At 43.2% G+C, this 23,557-nt stretch overlaps 1 protein-coding gene across 4 annotated transcripts in view; it reads right to left on the bottom strand.

The window, feature by feature from the left end:
• The window catches only part of srrt (serrate RNA effector molecule homolog (Arabidopsis)), a 65,753-nt gene that overhangs the window by 17,375 nt on the left and 24,821 nt on the right, over positions 1-23,557 (bottom strand). For all 4 annotated transcript variants that reach the window (XM_072258527.1, XM_072258528.1, XM_072258529.1 and 1 more), the window contains 8 exons: positions 22,793-22,925; positions 19,987-20,025; positions 19,626-19,789; positions 18,678-18,739; positions 16,236-16,314; positions 5,345-5,536; positions 969-1,136; positions 415-568 (listed from right to left, as the gene is read on the bottom strand). In XM_072258527.1, the coding sequence (XP_072114628.1) occupies positions 415-568; positions 969-1,136; positions 5,345-5,536; positions 16,236-16,314; positions 18,678-18,739; positions 19,626-19,789; positions 19,987-20,025; positions 22,793-22,925 (991 nt within the window). The remainder of the gene's footprint in view (positions 1-414; positions 569-968; positions 1,137-5,344; positions 5,537-16,235; positions 16,315-18,677; positions 18,740-19,625; positions 19,790-19,986; positions 20,026-22,792; positions 22,926-23,557) is intronic.

The raw sequence follows: 23,557 nt of genomic DNA, 5'->3' as shown, positions 1-23,557 counted from the left end.
GGAGAAAAGGATCAGAGAGCACAGTGTCAGAATAGAAGCAAGTCCCTTTAGAACAAAAATGAGGAGGAATTTCCTTAGCCAGAGGATGGTGAATCTGTCGAATTCATTGTCAGACGACTGTGAAGGCCAAGCTATTGGTTGTATTTAAAGTGGAAGTGAATAGGTTCTTGATTAGTAAGGGTGTCAAGTGGAGAATGAGGTTGTATATTGTGTGTTCTATGATAATCTGGCGGCAATATAGCTGAAGGCACTCATAACAGTGTATTACCGTTCCCACAGGCACCATCACTCTCGGTGCAGTGTCCCACCTGATGCCCACAGGCTGGTGACCAGCAGTGGGAAGCCGCACAGTTTATTCACCTTTCCCACCACAACCACTCCCCAAATCAGTAGAGCACTCGGCCTCAATGCTACCTTCATGCTGCGAGACTCGGTTAAGGGGCAGAGGTCCGCGCACGTGTACAATCCCACACCGATTGGGCATTTCATCTTCATTTGGATATTCACAGGTGTTGTAGTAATCGATGGAATGCACGATGCGCAGGTAGAGCAGCAGCTTGTCCAGAACCTGCAAAGCAAGCATCATTACAAAGATTAATGCAGGCTCTGTTAGTTAAGACCATAACACACAATGATACTGGCTGAGGGATAAACATTAGCTCAGATACCATAGAGAAATTGCCTCTCTTCTTCAAAGTAATATTCTGCAGTATTTCCTGTATTCCCGAGGGGAAAACAGGGCTTCTATTTACCTTCACATCCAGGTGCAGTGCTCCCTGAGTATCGTGGCCCCCACCCCAATTGTGACTGTCCCCCAGTACAGCACCCCCACCCCTCAGTGTGGCCCCCTCTGAGTATCACCCCTCCCAGCGTGACCTGCTCTCAATTCAAATACTGCTGGGATGTGAATTTCCCCGGACACTTTGCATTATTTTCAGTCTAATTTCACACACAAACGTACTCCGCACCTTAATCAGCTTCTCGTCTCTCTCGATGTTGACCTCTGGATTTCCCTCCTTTGGTCCATCGTCAGTTGTGTCAGTGGGATTTCCCAGTAACTCTTCTTCCTCTGCACTCACCTCCTCTATCAGGTAATCTGTGATGTTTTTTAGGATGGGGTTCTGGGAAGACAGGCTCTGCAGAATAAAACACAAACCACTGTCAATGAGAGCAGATGATGAGTGATATTGACAGTCAAATCTGTTGAACAGACATTTCCCAGCTCCTTTGCTGCTAACCTCATGTTAAACAGTCAAACATTATTATAACAGTCATTGTTGTAGCTCAAGGGTGGGACAGGTGTTAGATTTGGTGCTTCACAGCGTCGGGGGGCTGGGGTTTATCTTGATCGGTGCAGATTCTTCACATCGGGTCAAACGCCATCCATAAATTGTCCGATGATGCAATGTTTTAGGACAGCTTCTTCTTCCCCGTCCTCAGATTTCTGAATGATCCATGAACACTGGAAGACTACCTCACTATTTTACTCTTCTTTCATGATTTATCTTGTATATATACTTACTATAATTTATGGTAATTTTTATGTATTTCTGCCACAAAGCAACAAATTTCACGACGTAAGTCAGCAATAATAAACCTGATTCTGACTCATCCAGCTGAAATGGTTTTCTTTTGTAAGTAGGTATCAGGCTACTGTAGATTACCCCTCTGTGTAGATTACAGGAAACTGGCTGGGCATGAGGAGGTTTAACAGGGAGCTTGCTGACTACTGCTGTATCTGCCTTGAAAGTTGCAGTGTCTCAAATTAAATGCCTAGCAACTGGGCTTCAGGAAATTCAAAATTCAAAATAAATGTATTATCAAAGAATGCCTACATCACCTGAGAGTTATTTTCTTGCAGGCATTTACAGGAAAATAAATACAATAACATTTGTGAAAAACTATATATAGAGAAGCCACACTGTGTAAATAAAAATAAACAAATAATACTGAGAACATGAACTGTACAGTCCTTGAAAGTGAGCGTGTAGGTTGTGGAATCAGTTCCCAAAAAGGTGCTGTTAACACACGAGTATCATTCAAATCATCGAACTTCCACCTAAATAACAAGCAACACACTTAGAAGTTGCTGGTGAACGCAGCAGGCCAGGCAGCATCTCTAGGAAGAGGTACAGTCGACGTTTCGGCTGAGACCCTTCCTCAAATCTCTTACTATCTCTTCCTTCAGTTAGTCCTGACGAAGGGTCTCGGCCCAAAATGTCGATTGTACCTCTTCCTAGAGATGCTGCCTGGCCTGCTGCGTTCACCAGCAACTTTTATGTGTGTTGCTTGAAATTCTAGCATCTGTAGATTTCCTTGTGTTTGCGTACCTAAATAACAAGCTCAGTTGTTAATAAGCTAAGTGAATCAAATGACGAGCTGTGGCAAAATTTTGTTTGCACTCGCACTGATTAGAACGCAGCTAACCAAAAGTCATACTGCAACTGATTCAACCTTCCTGCTTTCATGGATTAATACAGTAACACAAACAAAATGCTGGAGGAACTCAGCAGGTCAGCCAACACTGATGGAGTAGAATAAACAGCTGACATTTTGGCCAAACTGGAAAGGAAGGGGGTAGAATAAGGAGGTTTTTATTTGTTGTGATACAGTGCAGAATAGACACTGCAATCCTTTGAGCCGCACCACCCAGCAATTCCCCGGTTTAATCATAGTCTAATCACGACAATTTACAGCGATCAATTAACCTACCAACCGGTACATCATTGGACTGTGGGAGGAAACCGGAGCACTCAGAGGAAACCCATATGGTCATGGGAGAAAGATTCAACCTCTTTACAGGCAGCGATGGGAAATGAACCCAGGTCGCTGGTGCTGTAAAGCACTATCTGGGATGAGGGAGGAGGAGTACAAGCTTTCAGGTGTTAGGTAAGACCAAGTGAGTGGGTGGGAGAGGATGAATGAAGTGAGAAGCGGGGCGGGGGGGCGCAATAAGTGGAAGAGGTAAAGGGCTGAAGAAGAAGGAAGCTGATAGGAAAGGACAGTGGTCCATGGGAGAAAAAGGAGGAGGAAGAGCACCAGAGGGAGGCAATGGACGCATGAGAGATGAAACAGGGTAAGCAGGGAGCCAGAATGGGGATGGCCAAAGAGGGAACAGTGGGGAGAGATTACCCGAAGTTAGAGAAATCCATGTTCATGTCATCAGATAGGAGGCTGCCCAGAAGTAATATGAGGTGTTGCTCCTCCAACCTGAGAGAGGCGCCATCATCTCCCTTACTTTCCACTCCTGATGAAGGGTCTCTGCCCAAAATGTCAACTATTTATTTTTCTCCTGTCTGATCTGAGTGTTGCTCTGGATTTCCAGTATCTGCAGAACCTCTTGTGCTAATCTAGCAAATTGCCTTAGCCAATCAGATTACGACAGAGAAAGGTAAAGAGATAGAAACCTCAAGTGATTGAAGTTCTAGAGTTAATGGAAGACGAAGGAAAAAGTTAGTTAACATACAGAAAACAAAAGCCTCTCAACAGCAAATGATGTTTTAGACAGATGTTCTGATAACAGCAGGATAACAACCACTTCTCAATTTATTACCCAGAACCTCTAGTTGATGTAAACATTTATAGAGTACCTCCTCAACAAGAAGGCTTCATCCTTTACAGTATGATACAACACTGAGCCAGGCACAGTGGGAAGCACAATAGATCCTATTATAGGAAAGGGGGTGGTGGGAGAGAACGATGATTGGGGTAATAGCACAAGATGGTGAGGGTAGGCACAATGAGGGATGAAGTCGACTGGGGGTGGATGAGGTCAGAAAGGGGAATGCAGAAGGTGCAGGTGGGAGAGTGTGGGGGGTGAGGGAGGTTGGGTTGGACAGAAGGGAGAATGGAGGGGGCTAGGGGGGAGGTCACATAAGTGTTTATACGTACTCAGAGAGGAAAGAACCAGTGAGGTTGAATGTGAGTCACTCACAGATAGAGATAGGAAAACTTATACATGGGGAATAAAGAAATGGCAGAAGTAATGAGCGATTACCTGCTTATCTATCATTGAATTTTTCTTTGTCAGAAGTAAGAATTTTTTTTATATGGAGAGCAAGTGGGTGTGTGAAACACCCTGCCAGGGGTGGTGGCAAGGGCACATACATTAGAGATATGTGGTTAAAAGAAAAATGGAGGGTTATGTGGGAGGGAAGGGTTAGGTTGATCTTGAAGAAGAAAGACCTTAACCCTGAGTGAAGTCATCGGGACATCATCATGACGGAGTTTTAAACAGGCTTTCTTATTTTTACGAGGCCGACTTGCTAGTTCGATGCTCAACCCAGCACAGATGGAAAGCGTGCAAAGGAATCTGCTGGATTCAAACTCGGAAGCCTACGCTCCGAAGTCCAGCGCTGATGCCACTACGCCACCAGCTGGCTTAAATTGATCTTGGGGTAGGTTAAAAGGTCAGCACAACATCATGGGCCTGTATTGTGCTGCAGCGTTCTATGTTCTATTATTGTCATACATATTGAATCAGATTCATGTTTATTATCACCGGCATGTGGTGTGAAATTTGTTAACTTAGCAGCAGCGGGTCAATGTAATGCATAATCTAGCAGAAAGAAAAAAAAATAATAAATAAAATAAAAATAATAAACAAGTAAATCAATTACGTATATTCAACAGACTAAAAAAAAACGTGCAAGGGTACAGTGTATAGCTTGGCTTGCATACTGTTCAATAAACACAAAATGCTGAAGGAACTCAGCATGTCAGGTAGCACCGACGGAGGGGAATAAATGGACAACTCCAGATTGAGAACCTTCACCGGGACTGTTCATTACACATTACACGTTGCCAGGAGTGATGGTAAAGACAGATACGTTAGGGGCATTTAAGAGACTCCTAGATATGCACATTAATGATAGAAATCTGGAGGGCTATGTGGAAGGGAAGGGGTAGATTGATGTTGGAGTAGGTTAAAAGGTTGGTACAGCATTGTGGGCCGACAGGCCTATACTGTATTGCAATGTTATGTTCATTACTAATTCCGAATTCGTAACCAGATCTTGATTGTGCTCTATGTTCTACACATTTTATGTTCTAAAACCTACCAGTTTTATCAGACAATCAAGGATCTAGTGAGAATGAGGAACTGAAGTAAGTATTAGCCAAAAAAATGTTAGAAAAATTGGTGTGAGAGGTGATGGTCAGGATCTGATAACCTACATCCCAGAGTTATGAAAGGAGGGGGTACAGACAGATTACACTCTTGTCATCATTTTCCAGGGCTCTGTAGATTTTGCAGATCAGAGGATCACAATTATGGCCCTACTATCTAAGGAAGGGAAAAAAAATGGTTGGGGTCACTGACCTTTCACCTTCAAATGTTACTGACCTCAACTCTCCCATCCTCGTTCACGGTTTCTGATGACCAGAGCTGCGAGCGGTCATCCAGCGAGTGGATGAGTTTAGCAGCCAACTTGATGTCATTGCGTACAATCTGCTTGTGTTGTGTGATGCCATTGATGCTGCGGACACGTCTGGCCAGGTCTCGGTTCACCACCGGACTCAACTCGCAGTCTCGTAGCTGTGGAGGAAGTAATACACTGCTGAGACTGCAGAGACATGTTGCCTGTGTTCCAGACCAGGCCAATACCCCTCTTCATTTCCACACCACTGCACATCTAGTGTATGTCTGCAGCGTTCCCCTTAAACAGACCTGACCATCAGACAATGCAGCAGAATTAGGCCATTTGACCCATTGAGTCTCGTCCACCATTCCATCATGTTCGATTTATTATCCCTCTCAACCCTATTGTTCTGCCTTTGAATAATCAAGAACCCATCAATCTCTGCTTTAAATATACCCAGTTACTTGGCCTCAGCAGCCACCTGTAACAATGAATTATACATATTCAACATAATCTGGTCTTAGACTCTCCCACTATTGGAAACATCCTCTCCACCCCCATTCTATCTAAGCCTTTCAATACCCGGTAGTTTTCTATGAAATCTTCCCTCATTCTTCTAAACTCCAGTGAGTAGATTAGATTAGATTAGATTCAACTTTATTGTCATTGTGCCGAGTACAGATACAAAGCCAATGAAATGCAGTTAGTATCTGACCAGAAATGCAAAGAATAGTGTTATTTACAAAATAACTGCGAATAGAAAGTAAGTGCTACAGCACACAAATATAAAAGTACTGAGACAGTACACTACGGGTGCAATACTGCTTAGCACTGTGATGTGAGGTTCAGCAGGGTCACAGCCTCAGGGAAGAAGCTCTTCCTGTGCCTGCTGGTACGGGAGCTGAGGCTCCTATAGCGCCTACCGGATGGGAGGAGAGTAAAAAGTCCAGGCCCTGAGCCATCAGACGTTCCTCATACATTAATCTTTCATTCCTGGAATCATTCTTGTGAACCTCCTCTGGACCCCCTTCAATGCCAGCACCTACTTATTTATGAGGCCCAAAATGGCACACAATACTCTATATGCATTCTGACCAATACCTTACAAATCCTCAGCAATACATCCTTGCTTTTATGTTCCAGTGCTCTTGAAATGAATGGTAATATTCTATTTACCTTCCTTACTACTGACTCAGCCTGCAAGTTTACCTTTAGTGTCTGCATTGTTCAACCAACTCAGGTGAACAAGAATTCCCTCCCTGGGGACAAAAGCTTTCCATTTTCCAAATATGGGAAGGAAACATTGTGAGGATGCAGGGAAGGAATGTCAAGGAGGAACTGAAATGGAAAACCCAGCCCAGGCAGAATGAACCAAATCACCCTACAATACTGCAATCTGCCTTAAATATTCCTGCTCTTTCCATTACTAGGAGTTTGAGAAGATTTAGTATGTCACCAAAGACTCTGGCAAATCTCTTCAGATGTACCGTGGAGAGCATTCTAACTGACTGCATCACCATTTGGGATGAAGACTCCACTCCACAGGATCGGAAAAGGCTGCAGAGGGCTGTAAACTCACAGCTCCATCATTGAGAACATCTTCAAAAGGCAATGACTCAAGGCGGCTGCATCCATCATGAAGGACCCTCACCATTCAAGACATGCCCTCTTCTCTCCGCTACCACCAAGCTGGTGGTTCAGGAGCCTGAAGACACACACTCAACATTTTAGGAACAGCTTCTTCCCTCCACCATCAGTTTCTGAGCAGTTGATGAACACTACCTCACTATTTTTGCTCTGTTTTGCAATTTTAATTTATAGCATATTTTATGTATTGCACTGTACTGCTGCCACAAAACAATAAATTTCACAATATGTCAGTGACAATAAACTCGATTCTGATTAACCTCTGTAGGAGTCAAGACTTGGAAGCAAACAGTGGCATGCAAAAACTTGGGCACCCCGGTTAAAATTTCTGTTACTGTGAATAGTGTTACGTACGCTGTAACTGGGTTGCCAAACCACGTGTTGGAGTCTGGTTTACTAGAAACTAATAAAGTTTTATTAAAGAAATAAGTAACACAGTGCTCTAATCGTAAGGATATAAATGCAACAAGCTAGCAATGATAAAACACACATGTACACAGAACTAGGGTAATAGGAATCAATCAAGTTCTATCGCAGTCTTGGGGTAAAATGATCAGTCTCAAGTGACGCAGAGTTCAGTTCGCAGTAATCGCTGTTGTGCCGTGGGGGGGGGGGAGGGGGAGAGGGAGGGGGAGAGGGAGGGGGAGAGGGAGGGGGAGAGGGAGGGGGAGAGGGAGGGGGAGAGGGAGGGGGAGAGGGAGGGGGAGATATGCAAATTTGATTCAAGCAGACCTTTGATGTTCTCCGCGGTTGGCTTTCGGGCGGACCCTTTTATGTCTTCTATCCCACTGTGGTCACCGACTGTGACTCCTCTGTTCCGGATACGACCGTTCTTCTGCAGTGAACCCGGCACCCAGGCAAGGGCGGACACACACACCAGGTTCCTGCCGATCGTACCTTTTCACCCTGTGAGTCTATGGTCGGTTCCTGCGAACCGGACCTCCAAACTCCACCAACTTGTGGGGGCACACCACTGTTCCAGGGTCTCGTTATCTTGTGGTGTCGTGCCTTAGCGAACCTGTTCTTTTTATCCTCGTGCTGGGGTATCGCCTGTCCGTCAAACTTCAAACAGTTCAGGTTCAAAGCAACCGGTCTGTCAGTATTCTGAATTGTGTTTCTTTTCCGTTATCTCTCTCTCTCGTCTCTCATTAACATTTTGAATGTTTCTCCATTTGACTCCCTTATCTCTCTCATTAGCATCAATCGTCTGATAACTTGGTTTGTCGTCACAACAGCTAAGCGAGTAAAAGATGACCTGATTTCCAGAAGGCATAAAATTAAAGAGACACATTTCTTTAATATCTGAAGTAAGATTACTTTATTTCCATCTTTTTACAGTTTCAAAATAACAAAAAAGGAAAAGGGCCCAAAGCAAAAGTCTGGGCACCCTGCATGCTCAATACTTAGTAACACTCCCTTGGCAAATATCACAGCTTGTAAACGCTTTCTGTAGCCAGCTAAGAGTCTTTCAATTCCTGTTTGTCGGGATTTTCGCAAAAGGCTTCTCATTCTCTGAGATTCTTGGGCCGTCTTGCTTGCACTGCTCTTTTGAGGTCTATCCACATATTTTCGATGATGTTTAGATCAGGGGATCGTGAGGGCCATGGCAAAACCTTCAGCTTGCGCCTCTTGAGGTAGTCCATTATGGATTTTGAGGTGTGTTTAGGATCATTATCCTGTTGTAAAAGCTGTCCTCTTTTCATCTTCAGTCTTTTTTTTTACAGACGGTGTGATGTTTGCTTCCAGAATTTGCTGGTTATTTAATTGAATTAATTCTTCCCTCTACCAGTGAAATGTACCCCGTGCCACTGGCTGCAACACAAGCCCAAAGTATGATCAATCCACCCTCAGTTGGAGAGGTGTTCCTTTCATGAAATTCTGCACCCTTTTTTCTCCAAACATGCCTTTGCTCATTGCGGCCAAGAAGTTCTATTTTAACTTCATCAGTCCACAGGACTTGTTTCCAAAATGCATCAGACTTGTTTAGATGTTCCTTTGCAAACCTTTGACGCTGAATTTTGTGGTGAGGACGCAGGAAGGGTTTTCTTCTGATGACTCTTCCATGAAGGTCATATTTGTGCACGTGTCGCTGCACAGTAGAACAGTGCACCACCACTGCAGATTCTGCTAAATCTTCCTGAAGGTCTTTTGCAGTCAAACGGGGGTTTTGATTTGCCTTTCTAGCAATCCTACGAGCAGTTCTCTCGGAAAGTTTTCTTGGTCTTCCAGACCTCAACTGACCTCCACCACTCCTGTTAACTGCCATTTCTTAATTACATTATGAACTGAGGACACGGCTACTTGAAAAGGCTTTGCTGTCTTCTTATAGCCTTCTCCTGCTTTGTGGACATCATTTATTTTAACTTTCAGAGTGCTAGGCAGCTGCTTAGATGAGCTCATGGCTGCTGATTGTTGGGACAAGGTTTGAGGAGTCAGGGTATTTATAAAGTTTTGAAATTTGCATCACCTGGCCTTTCCTGACGACGACTGTGAACAACCCTAATAAGTTAATTAAGGTCTGAGACCTTGGTAAAAGTTATCTGAGAGCTCAAATCTCTTGGGGTACCCAAACTTTTGCATAGTGCTCCTTTCTTTTTTTTTCCCCCCACTCTAAAATTGTACAAAAATAATACACTAATCTTGTTTAAAATGTTTGAAAGAATGTTTCATCTTTAACTTTGTGATTTTTGGAGATCAGTTCATCTTCTACTCACTTAACTATTCACAGTAACAGAAATTATGACCAGGGGTGCCCAAACTTTTGCATGCCACTGTAGGTCAAAAGAATGTCTACTCATGGTCACTGTACTTGTTTAACACTGGACACCCAATGATGTCTGGTAACTGACACAGGGGCCACTACAGTTGACACCACATTCCAGATAGCTCAGGTCTTTGGTATGGATTATTCTGCTCTGATTGACAGAAAACAGACATTCATTCAGCAGTGAGCTCTGTTACAGAGAGTCAGTCCTGGAGGCCTCATTAAAACTTGGTAAACTACCAGAATTCTTTCATAGAGCATCGATCTCTTTAATATTAAAGAAGGATAAAGACCCTGCTCAATATGCATCTTATAGACCAATATTCTTATTAAATGTTGACTCTAAGATTTTTTCTAAATTATTAGCAAGTAGACTAGAAAAAGCACTTCCTTATATTATTTCGGAAGACCAAATGGGTTTTATTAAGAATTGCTACTCTTTTTATAATATTCGTACACTTTTAAATATTGTCTATACTCCGTCACAAAACGATCCGGAATGTGTCATTTCCCTAGACGCTGAAAAAGCTTTTGACAGGGTTGAATGGCCTTACTTATTTAAGGTGCTTGAAATGTTTAACTTCAGCCCGAAATTTATATCCTGGATCAAATTGTTATACCATTCTCCTACGGCCTCAGATCGTACTAACACCCTAAACTCACCTGTTTTTCCTCTTTTTCAAGGTTGTCCTCTTAGCCCTTTATTATTTGATATAGCATTAGAACCACTTGCACTGGCTATTCAAGAATCTCCTAATATTATTGGTATAACTCGTGGGTTAAAGTCTCATAAAGTATCACTTTAAGCTGATGACTTACTTTTATATATTTCCAATCCCCAAAAATCTATTCCAGCAGCTTTAGATTTATTTGCACAATTTCTTCAGGATACAAACTAAATCTTAATAAGAGTGAACTTTTCCCTATTAATAAGCAAGTTCCCTTATATCAGAATCTGCCGTTTAGATTGGTTAATAATCATTTTTCATATCTTGGGATTAAAATTACCTGTAAACATAAGGATTTATTTAAGACTAATTACTTACCCTTAAATGACCACATTACACAACTTTTCTTTAAATGGTCTCCACTTTATCTAACTTTGACTGGTCGTATTAATGCTGTTAAGATGTTTATTCTGCCAAAATTTTGATATATATTTCAGGCATTACCGATTTTTGTTCCAAAATCCTTTTTTGATAAAATAGGCTCTAAAATCTCTTCATTTATTTGGCAAAATAAAAACCCGCGATTGGGTAGAATACATCTACAGAAAGCTAAGAGAGAGGGAGGCTTGGCATTACCTAACTTTAGATTTTATTATTAGGCAATTAATATTTGACATATGAAATTTTGGTTACTTGACCAAGAAATAACATCCATTCCTAAATGGGTAGTATTGGAATTATATTCTGTTCAAGGCCATGCACTTGGCTCTATATTAGGATCTTCTCTTCCTTCCGATTTGAAACGTTATAATCAGGTTTGCAACCCGATAGTTAAACATTCCTTACGTATTTGGTTTCAATTCTGAAAATTTTTTGATCTTAATCAATTTGTGTTAGCGATTCCTATTATTGGCAACGTATTTTTTCTTCCCTCCTCTACGGATCGTGTCTTTCAAATTTGGAAGACTAATGGTATATCACGGTTTTTGGACTTATTTTCCGATGGCTCCCTTATGTCTTTTGAACAGTTATCTAACAAATACAATTTACCAAGAACACATTTTTTTTTAAGATATTTGCAAGTTAGAAATTTCCTAAATACTATACTTTCTTCCTTTCCAGCGTTAACCCCAAAAACATTTTAGACGCTATCATTAACCTCAACCCGTGTCAGAAAGGTGTAACGGCTACTATTTATAATACTATCATGAAACTTAGGAAAGCTCCATTCGATAAGATTAAAACTGACTGGGAAAATTGGGCCTTATTATCCCGGCGGATGACTGGGCTCACACTTTACAACTAGTTAATACTTCCTCTATCTGTTCCAAACATTCCTTAATTCAATTTAAAGTTGTCCATAGAGCACACAGGTCTAAGGATAAATTAGCTCATTTTTATTCTCAAATTAACCCTCTTTGTGATAGATGTCATGGGGAGATAGCTTCCTTGACCTACATGTTTTGTCCTACTCTGGAAACTTTTTGGAAAGATACTTTTAATATTATCTCAAAGATTTTTAATAGTGATATTTCTCCCAATCCTATTACTGCTATCTTTGGATTACCTAAAACTTCTAGTAATTTATCCTCCTCAGTGCGTAGAATGATTGCATTTCTTACTTTAATGGTGAAAAGATGTACTCTACAACATTGGAAGGAGATTAATGCCCCAACTACGTTTTTTTGGTTCTCACAGACGATACTGTGTCTAAATTTGGAAAAAATCAGAAGTAATCTTTATGATACTTCAGTTAAATTTGAACACACCTGGAGATCTTTTATTCAATATCTTCATTTAATGTAACTTTTTTTTCCTCTCTGATCATACATACACTCCCTTCGTGGATTTTAACTGCTATTAGCGGAGGTCGGGTTTGAGGACGTGATTGTTTAATCTGTTCAAGTCTACTATTCATCTAGTTAGCCCATTGCTTTCTTCGTAAGTTAGTTGCATGGTACGTTTTTTTTTGTTTTTTTTCTTGTTTATCGATATATATGGAAAGTTAGTATACAACTATATTATCTTGTTATTTTATAACTAACTTATACTTTTTGCATTTTTTTTGTATTAATATTACTTGTATATTTATATCTTAACAATGTATTGGTTGCTATATGTTTTACCTTTTATGTACTAATTCAATAAAAAGATTTAAAAAGAGAGTCAGTCAATCTGTGCAGCAGCTCATGCATGTCAGTGGATTAATATGGACACCAGGGACAGCATCCCTGAGCAGAGGGAAGACAGCTGAGTCCATTGGAGTCTGGAGGCCTGTCCTGTCCTGCGGTTTGTGGGTGGGGGGCAGGAACAGGGTTTGCTTTACTGTTGTTATTTTGCTCCAAGTTGTTCTACCAAGCAGGCTACGTTGGTGCCAAGATGTATGGAACACTTGTGGACTGCCCTACCACATCCCTAACTCAGCTGATTGTTAACCTAAAATGCATGTTTCAATGTACACGTGATAAATAAGCTTGAATCAACAGACCTACAACACAAGACACAGGAGCAGTATTAGGCCATTCAGCCAATCAAGTCTGATCTGCCGTTCCATCATGGCTGATTTGTTATCCCTCTCAACTGCATTCTCCCCAATAACCTTTGAAACCCTGGTTCATCAAGAATCCATCAACCTCCGCTTTAAATATACCCAAGGACTTGACCTCCTCAGCCACCTGTGGCAATGAACTCCACTGATTCACCACCCTCTGGCTAAAGAAATACCTCTTCATCTCTGTTCTGAAGGGGCAGCATTGTATTCTGAGACAGTGCCCTCCAGCCCTAGACTCTCCCACTATTGACAAGGATGATCAAATATCTGCTCATCGTGGGCTGTTGTCCAAGAACAGCAATTGTTAATCCACTGTTCAAAAATGGGAGCAAGGATAAATCTAATAATTACCAGCCAGACAGCTTAACTGCTAGGGTGGGAAAGCTTTTAATAACTGATGAGGAACAGGATTTACAGTCACCTGAAGAGAAATGAATTAAGGCAAGCCAGCATATCTAATACTCCCTCCTAAATAGCCCTCCATTTTTTCTATCGTCAATGTGCCTAAGTTTCTTAGATGTCCCTAATGTAACTGTCTCTACCAGCACCCCTGGTAGAGCATTCCATACACCCAGCACTCGATGTAAAAAAACATACAGTACTGTACAAAAGTCTTAGGCACATTTATATAGCTAGGGTGCCGAAGGCTTTTGCACGGCATTGTATTTGTCAACATGGAGGGGAGAGCAAGTTTGTAAATCTGGTGGCAGCAAAGCAATTTGTGAAAGGCAAGGGTACAGCGCTGCAGAAGGGATGGTACAGATGGCAGAGCAAGGGTACAGCGCTGCAGGAGGGGTGGTACAGATGGCAGAGCAAGGGTACAGTGCTGCAGGAGGGGTGGTACAGATGGCAGAGCAAGGGTACAGCGCTGCAGGAGGGGTGGCACAGATGGCAGAGGAAGGGTACAGCGCTGGAGGGGTGGCACAGATGGCAGAGGAAGGGTACAGCGCTGCAGGAGGGGTGGCACAGATGGCAGAGGAAGGGTACAGCGCTGCAGGAGGGGTGGTACAGATGGCAGAGCAAGGGTACAGCGCTGCAGGAGGGGTAGCACAGATGGCAGAGGAAGGGTACAGCGCTGCAGGAGGGGTGGCACAGATGGCAGAGCAAGGGTACAGTGCTGCAGGAGGGGTGGCACAGATGGCAGAGCAAGGGTACAGTGCTGCAGGAGGGGTGGCACAGATGGCAGAGGAGGAGTGCCTGGGCAGAGGGTGGTGCAGACGCAGACATGCTTAAGACACCAGCCAAGGTCATCTGATTCCAAACAACTGGTTTGTTGATCATTACAGAAAGTCCCTCTGGTGCTTCCCACTCCCTCTCCTCTCCCTGCCCCTTTTCCCAACCATAATTCCCCTCTCCCTGCGCCCTTCCCACTCTCAGTCCACAATAGAGTCCCATATCAAAATCAAGTCACACGTCATGAAATTTGCTTTATTTTTGTGGCAGCAGTACAGTACAATACATGAAATTACAACAGCACTCTGCACCCTAACTCTATATATATGTGCTTAAGTACTGTATCTCAAAAATCTCCCCCATATTTTCCCCCAATCACTTTAAAATTATACCCCCTGCTCTGAGAAAAAGTCTCTGGTTAAGCCTCATATCATCTTGTACATCTCGATCAAATTACCTCTCATCCTCCTTCAGTCCAGAGGAAATCCTTAGCTTGCTCAACTTTTTCTCAGAAGACATATTCTCTAGTCCAGAATAACCTGAATCATATTTGACTAGTTTGATAAGATTCTTCAATGAGTCAATGTGAGGTAATGTAGTTAATACACTGCACACGGATTTCCAGAATGCCTTTGATAAAGTGTTCCCTAACTGGCACATTAGCAAAGTTGAAGTACATTTATAACGAGGATGCAAAGCTGCCAAAGTAACTGGCTGGGGAGTTTCCAGACTCTAGGAGGATGAAAAGTCACTGCCTTAGGGATCAATTTAAATATAATTTATACAACACAACACTTGGCAGCATTCTGAAGGGAATAGTGATTGACCACAAAAGGACAGGAACAGGCTGGGAGAATTGGCAGATTACTTTATTCCAGAGAAATGTGACGAATACATTTTTTTTTAAAGAAAGAGTGAAGTAATATAGAGTAAAGGACAGTGTGGTGAAAGAGGGCAGTATAAAGGACCCTGGTGATAGATATCCACAAGAAATTGAAAGTGGCAGGGTGAGTCAGGAAAGTGGTAAAGAAGCACAAACAGACACCTGCTTAACAATGGACACATAAATATAAAAGCAGGGAAGGTATGCTGAATCTTCGCCTCGCCTCAAAAAGACCATAAGACATAAGAGCAGAATTAGACTGTTCAGCCTCCACCATTCAATCATGGCTGACTTCTCTACCCTCTCAAGCCCATTCTCCTGACTTCACCACATAACCTTTTGACATCTAACTAATAAACAACCTATCAACCTCCGTTTTAAATATATGCAATGACCTGGACTCCATAGCCACATGAATTACACAGATTCACCACCCTCTGGGTGTGTGGAATGTGCTGCTCAGGGTGGAGGTAGAGGCCTCATCTGGAGTATTGATTGAACTTTAATCGCCACTTCAGAGGAGGGGATATGAAGGCTAATAAAGTTCTTGCGACAAAGAATAATCATTGTGATGATAAATTAGAAAAGCCAGAATTTTTTTTTTGAGGAGGAGGCTTGCTATAAATGGGGAATTACTGGACTGACTAGAGAGTGAGAGAGCATTCCCTTTCCTGGATGGGGTTAAGTACTGGAGATCACAGTGAAGGGGAGGGCAAATTAAGGGTGCCGTGCGACAAAAAACATTCTTACACTGCACTTGGTTGGAATCTGAAATGTGCGGCGTGCAGATGTGGTGAGGCAGCTCCATTGTGGTCTTCAAGAAGGAACTGCATAAATTAAGGGTGGAGAAAACTTTGCAAAGCTATGATGAAGGGGCCAGTGTTGGAACCAAGGATGTTGATATAGAGGGCTCCCATGGACATAATGGACTGAAAGGCTTTTCCACCACGCTATAAATGACTCAATGAAGTTTGAATATGAATCAAAACAACTCCAGGATCAACTTACTCTGATATCTTGGAAATTCCAAAGATTCAAGATTCAAAGTAAATTATCAAAGCACATATGCAGAATACAACCCTGAGGTTTGCCTTCCCACAGACAGCCACAAAACAAAGCATGCTGTAACTATTACCTAAAGTCCAAAAGTGAATTAAGATAAAGGGTTAAAATTTAATTATCAACTTACTCTGATATTCTGGAGATTCCAGCAGATTTCCTTGATGTTGACGCTTCGATCGAAGGTGACCCAGGCTCTCCGGAAGAACCTAACAAAGAATGATGTTGAAATGCTTCAGCTGGCGATGAGATAAGTCTCACACTCTTCTTGATGAACTACTCCATCCAGTGGTAACCCCTCAGTGGCACAATCTCTCTTTCAGCTGCTCTACATCGTTTTCAGCCATCAGCACATTGTCAAGCAGAACATGACAAGGGCACACACCCCAGTGGGAGAAAGAACAGCAGTACCCTAGAACCCTCAGAGCGCGCTCACGGCACCATGTCGGCCCGCTGACAGCATTCATGTTTGAGGAAAACAGGGTCTCACTTCCTCCAGAACATTATAAACAGGAACAAGGAGATGTGAGGCAAATGCTACACCAGCCCCTATACCTCCTCCCTCAACTACATTCAGGGTCACGAACAGTGCCTCCAGGTGAGGTGACGCTACACCCGCGATACTGTCGGTGTCATCTACCATATCCGGTGCTGCCTCCTCTACATCAGTGGGACCCAACACAGAATGGGGAACTGCTTTGTTGAGCATCTTCACTCCAACTGCCACAACAGGCAAGATTTTCTGGTGGCTCCCATATATATTCAACTTCCCATTCCCATTCCAAGATGTCTGTCCATGGCCACCTCTGCTGCCACAATGAAGCCACTCTTGGATTGGAAGAGCAACGCCTCATTCCGTTTGGTTAGCCTCCAACGTAACGGCTTGAACATCAATTTCACTAACCTCCAGTATTTTCTTCCTCCTCTCCACTTCTCTCATTCTGGCTCCCAACTCCCTCTGGTGCCCCTCTTTCTCTTTTCCCCATGGTCCAATCAGATTCCTTCTTCAGCCCTTGCCCCCCCCAACACAACCACTTTCCCCTATCACTTATCACCTGCCAGTTTGTACTCCTCCCCTTCCCCTTACACTCTTACTCTGGCTTCTTCCCCTCAGATACTGCCTGACTTGCTGAGGTCCTCCAGCATTTTGTGTGTATTGCTCAAGATTTCCAGCATCAGCAGAACTTCTTTGTGTTAAGGGTGAGGCATTTGCCCACAGCCCTGCCCTGCCCTTCATTGGGATCATGAACCTTCTAACCCAGCTCCTGAACCTGGATTGCCTGAATATCTACAATTCTATCTATATCTGTTTTGAAGGAACACACACAAATGCTGGAGGAACTCAGCAAGTCAGGCAGCATTGAAGGAGTGGCCGGGCTGTCAACATTTCAGGCTGACAGCCTTCATTAGGACTGAAAAGGAAGGAGACCGAAGCCAGAATAAGAAGGTGGGGGTAGAGGAAGGAATACAAACTGGCAGGTGATAGGAGGTACAAGGAGAGGGGAGATGGGGTGGGGAGAGGGAGGTTGTAGTGAGAAGCTGGGAGATGATAAGTGGAAGAGGTAAAGGGATGACGAAGAAGGAATCTGATAGAAGAGAATATTCTACCCTACATAATAATGCTTTTAAGCTTATATTTCAGGAGGCCATCCCTGGTAATAGCACTATAACACTAGCAGCCTTTTAATTGTAACTGAGACTTGGTTCCACCGAACTGACCAATCCACCTCCTGTGCAGGAAGGCACATCCGTGGCAGGAACTCTGCCAGCCTTCCACACTGCTACCATCTTCCTGTATCTGGTACCAAGTTTAATAAAGAACATGAAGATGAAGAACCATGGAAAGGCAGCAATAGCGGAGAGGCAGCTTTCCCTGACAGCCACCAGAATGCCTGAGCAGTAACACTACACCTCCCGCACTAAAAAACTTTACTGTACAGTACAGATTCTTCAACCCACGATGTTGTGCCAACCTTTAAACTAAACTAAGATCAATCTAACTCTTCCCTTTTACACTGCTTTCCCTTTTCCTATCATCCACCTTCCCAAGTTTCTTATATGCCCCTAATGTATCTGGCAACACATTCCATGCACCCACCACTCTGTGTAAAAAACATATCTTTGACATCCCCCCATACTTTCTTCCATTTACCTTAAAATTATATCTCCTTGCATTTCCACCCTGGGAAAAAAAAAGTCATTAATTATTTACTCTATCCATGCCTCTACTATACTGCACAGCTCTTATCAAGTCATCTCTCATCCTCCTTCATTCCAAAGAGAAAATCCCTAGCTCACTCATCCTATGCTCGTAAGACATGCTCTCTAATCCAGGCAGCGTCCTGGTAAATCTCCTCTGCACTCTCTCTAAAGCTTCCATATTGTTCCTATGAGTTGATCAGAATTGAGCACAATATTCCAAGTCTCAGAGGTTTAGGCAGTATCTTAAAGGGCCATGCTGAAGGAACACCACACTGTGAGAAGTCTGCGGTACGTGGAATGACCCTGGTGTTCACAGCTCAATAGTGCACCAGGCCACGCATTCTCTTCACATACAGAATTTTCCACTTACCTGCGCTCTGGTTGTGGGTCAGACAACGCCACTCTCATGAAGCCAGGGAAACGTTTACAAAGCTGCATAGATAGAAAACAAAACCTGTTTATTATACTTCTAGATATCCGCCACACAACAGTTCAGTGAGTGGAATCGGGGGTGATGGCACTGGAACTTCAGACCAAGCCATGGGCTGCAGCTTCAGGAACATCACTATTCAGATTAACGCCAGGACTGCAAGCAGCATTAAGTCTTAAGACTTAACAACACAGCAGTCATTGACTGCACTGCCAGATGCTTCGGTGAGCAACCGGAGTGCACTGCATCCTGGCCATGCTCTCCTCCTACTACCACCATCAGGCAGGAAGTGTAGAAGCCTTAGGTCCCAAACCATCAGGTTCAGGAACAGTTATTAACCTACAAACATTAGACTCCTGAACCAGTGTGGATAGCTTCAATCAGCGCAACTCTAAACTGATTCTACAGCTTACAGAATTACCTACAAGTCTGCAACTAATGTTGCTGGCATTATTTATTTACTTTTTTAATTATTTGCATAAATTGGCCTTTTTTTGTAAATTGGTCGTTTCTCAGTCTCTGTTTATGCATAGTTTTCAGAATTCTATTGTATTTTCTTGGATATACCTGCAAAAATGAATCTCAAGGTAGTATATGGTGACATATACATATTTTGATAATGAATTTTACTTTGACTTTGAGATGTGTTGATAAATGCAATGGGGCACAGAACATGGGATCCAACAAACAGAATCAGGATTCCCTCCCCTGATGAGTGCAAAGGCGCCGTGTGGAAGTGGGCTGTGGAAAGATTACCACACTTCCTGTGCCCTTCTTGGCTTGGGAGTGTTAAGTGGAACAACATAAACATATCTTTGGATCTGATCTATTTTCAATCTACATTAGACCGCTTGCTCCATCAGACAGTTGGAGAATAGATTCACTCACCGATATGATTTCAGCCTTGGAGATGTTTGGAGCAATGCTCCTCATGAACAATGAACAGGTTTTGTGAAGTGGCCGGGGCTTCGGAGTAACATCCGTTTCTTTCTTCTCCTCCTTGGGTTTTTCTTTAAGCTTTTCTTCCTCCTTCCTCTCCTGCTTCGGTTCATCTGTAAAACACCACAACAATAATTTCTGGCAGACCTCCTGAGCCAACCCTTCAGGAGATGCAAGGCCAGTTTCTATCAGCCTGCCAGGGCTGTGGTTATGTGGTCAGAGTATTATGTGGTGTGAGAGGGCAGTATGGTAAAAGGCCATTAGAGAAGCAAGTCATCTCTAGATCAGTGTTGGATACTGAGGGACTCACCTTCTTTCTGGATCTTCTCATCATCTTCCTTTTGCTTCCCTGTATGAAGATAAAAGTCTCATGAAAAATTGGTTCAAATATCTGTATGCTAACCATGTGCGCTACGACTTGGAGAGAGACAAGTGGTCACTGGCTCAGTGGAGGACATGTAGCTGTGGGCAGTGCATTGGTGGAGCACTGGGGCCGGGAGGGCGGGCACTGGATTGGTGGGAGACTGGGAGTCACGTGAACTGGTTTGGTGGTCTAGCATAAAGTCACCCCTCAGCAACATTAGAGCTAGACAAAACTGGCTTCCTGTGTGGAACTCCTATTTTGCTCGGGAACCTGGAAGGTGAACTGAACTACAGAACTCTACCCAGAAGGCGTCCCCCTCCTAGACCAGAAATAATTTTGTATGTGGCGCAAGTCATTAGAGGAAAATGGAAGAGGTTGGACTAGAACCTGACAACAACGCAGATACCGAGGGTCTGGCCCCAGCAAGCAAGGACTCCGGATCAAGGGTTTGAACCACCTGGAGGAAATGCGTCAAAAGAAAATGAAAATAAGAATGTCAAACCTGCTGCTGTCCTAAAACACCAGCAGTTCCAGTTCTGGGCTGATGTGTAACCATGGCTTTTGCTGGTTATAGTTTGTTCGTCTAGTCAGCTTTTACCTAATCTTGCGCTGCCGGTTGGCAGGAAAAGAGTTCTCAGAAAGCTCTTTTTTTTTTCCAGCTGCCAGGGTGATGTATCACAGGGATTAGTGACCAGGATTCAACGTTTTATAATTTATTTTTGACGGCACCAAAGGCAGGGTTGCCAAATGAGTTATAATAAAAAGCTGTTAAGAGGATATAAAATAACTACAAGTCCTCACAGGTAGTTTGAGTAGGCAGAGATCTGAAAAATGGAGAATAACATAGAAAATATGAAATTGATCATTTTGGCAGAAAACATGAAAAGAAACACATTATCTGAGAGATTGCAGAGGTACAGAGGGATCTGGGGGTGCTGGAGCAAGTCTTCAGGCACACCAGGTGAACAAGAACATTCACTGAAAGGGAGAAATTTCAATTTAATTTTAAGATAAGTACATGGATGGGGTGGGTTATGGAGGGCTACAATCTAGGTGCGTCACTCAAATAGGCAGAATAAAACCAGCACTGACTAGATGGGCTGAAGGGCCTGATTCTGTGCTGTAGTGCTTTGTGACTCTATAACGTTAACTGCTTATTGCAATGGCAATTGTACAAAAATGCTCAGTCATCTGAATGATTAACCAACGTCTAGGATACCATGTATTGGTCTCCTTACTTACAGAAGCTTGTAACTGTGTTGGAATCAGTTCCAAGGTTACTGACCTGATACATGGAATGGAGATTGTCTTATGAAGAAAGGATGGACAGGATGAGCTGATATCTGCTTATGTTTAGAAGACATTGGGCAGTAAGTACAGAAGCCTTAGGTCTCATACAGCCAGGTTCAGGAAGAGTTACTACTCCACAACTATCAGGCTCCTGAAACAGCATGGCTAACTTCACCCAACACTACTCTGAACTGATTCTACAATCTACAGGCTCACTTTCAAGAACCCTACAACTGTTGTCCTCAGTATTTTATTTTTATACCTTTCTAAGATTAAACACCTTGTCATAAGAAGAGCATTTGATTGCTCTGGGCTTGTATTCACCAGAATTCAGAAGAATGAGGGATGACCTGATTGAAACTTATCGAATGGTGAAAAGCCTTGATAGAGTGGATGTGGAGAGGATGTTTCCTATGATGGGAGAATCTAAAACCAGAGGACACAGTCTCAGAGTAGAGGGGTGTCCTTTTACAATGGAGATGAAGAGGAATTTAGCTTGAGAATGGTGAATCTGTGGAGGCCAAGTCTTTACGTATATTTAAGGCAGTGGTTGATTGGCCAGAGCATGAAGGGATACGGGGTGGGGGGAGAAAGACAGGAGATTGGGGCAGAGAGGAAATATTGGTCAGCCATGATGAAAAGGCAGAGAAGATTCGATGGGCAAAATGGCCAAATCTGCCTCTATGTCTTACGGTCTAATTTGTCCTCTCTTACACATTGGTTGTTTGTCAGTCTTTGTTTATGTATAGCTTCTCAAAAGTTTACTGTATTTCTTTATTTTTCTGTAAATGCTTGCAAGAAAATTGGACAGGTACATGTATGGTAGGGATATGGAGGGCTATGGTCCCAGTGCACATCAATGGGAATAGGCAACTTAAATGGTTCGGCACAGACTAAATGGGCCAAAAGCCCTGTCTCTGTGCTGTACTTTCCTATGACTCAAAAATGAATCTCAAGGTAGCATATGGTACTTCGGTAATAAATTTGACTTTAAGAGAGGGCACAGTTGAGATGGATAGTTACAGTAGATGCAGAATCTAGAAATGAGGATCACTATTTAAAAAATAAGAGATTATTGATTAAAGGCCAGTGTGACAAGCTTTTTCTCACAGCAGTTTGGAATTTATCCCTCAAAAAGATAATGGGCCAAGAATGGCTGTGAGGCAGGAGGTGAAGGGGCAGGTGTAGCACTTGTCCCGCTTGCAGGGATAAGTGCCAGGAGGGAGATCAATGGGGAGGGACAAATGGACAAGGAAGTCATGAAGAGAGTGATCCTTCTGGAAAGTGGAGAATGTGGGGGAGGGAAAGATGTGTTAGATGCAGAGTACCAAGAAGAAGATCAATGGAGAGGAACACACCAACATCTGTAACTTGTAACTTGGCAAAGGTCGAGTGGTGAAACACTCTTGAACTCTCAAGAGTTGCACATGGTACTATAAGTATAATGAAAACTTCACAGTACCTGGGTCCTCATCGTCCTTTCTTTCAACACCTGGTGGCACAATTTCTGGCTCAGACTCTGAGTCGGAGGCAGTGGCCTCATCCTCATCGTAGCTGTCATCTCCACTATGCTTCCTCTTGCGCTTCTTCGCAGCCTGAATGTTTACACAGGGGCATGTGGTGTCAGCTAGTGAGCAGGATCCACAAAACACCCACACTAAAACTCTGCATGCTAACGCTCACAGATCCACAACCAATGGTTTCAGCCATGTTAAGGCAGCTGATGCTGAGATACATTCTAGGATGCACTGGGACACATCATCAGTGATGTAACCTGGGGTCATCAGGTGTTTTGGGTCTTTCAACATCAGACGCTCTCACCCAAATGATCAGGCCCTGACTATGTCCCAGCTGCATTGGTTCACAGGTCACACCTCTTGATCCTCAGCCATCTGGAGACTCGCTCAGCAGCCTCTGTGACGGTCCTAATGGCACTTTTATCTGCAGCCCCTGTAATGCCAATGAGAGAGTGGGTTCTGCACAGCAAGCAGCCAGCAAATTCTCTACACTTCACCTTAATAGGCTTCACCCCATCTCTGGCAATGCTCTACCAGATCCTGGTATTTGGCTTTCATACACTCAAACACCTGCTCAGTCCAGTCTTCCCAAGGCACTGTCAATTCGATCATGACCACCTGCTTTGAGGTTTTTGACAGAATGACCAGGGATGATGATGCAATCATGTCAGGGAACTTTAATTGCTTGCCAAGATAGACTTTCAGTTGCT

This window comes from Mobula birostris, chromosome 5, assembly GCF_030028105.1.
Source record: "Mobula birostris isolate sMobBir1 chromosome 5, sMobBir1.hap1, whole genome shotgun sequence".
NCBI lineage: Eukaryota > Metazoa > Chordata > Chondrichthyes > Myliobatiformes > Myliobatidae > Mobula > Mobula birostris.
Note: the sequence above shows the minus strand (reverse complement) of the source record. Positions and strands in the feature narration are given on the sequence as shown.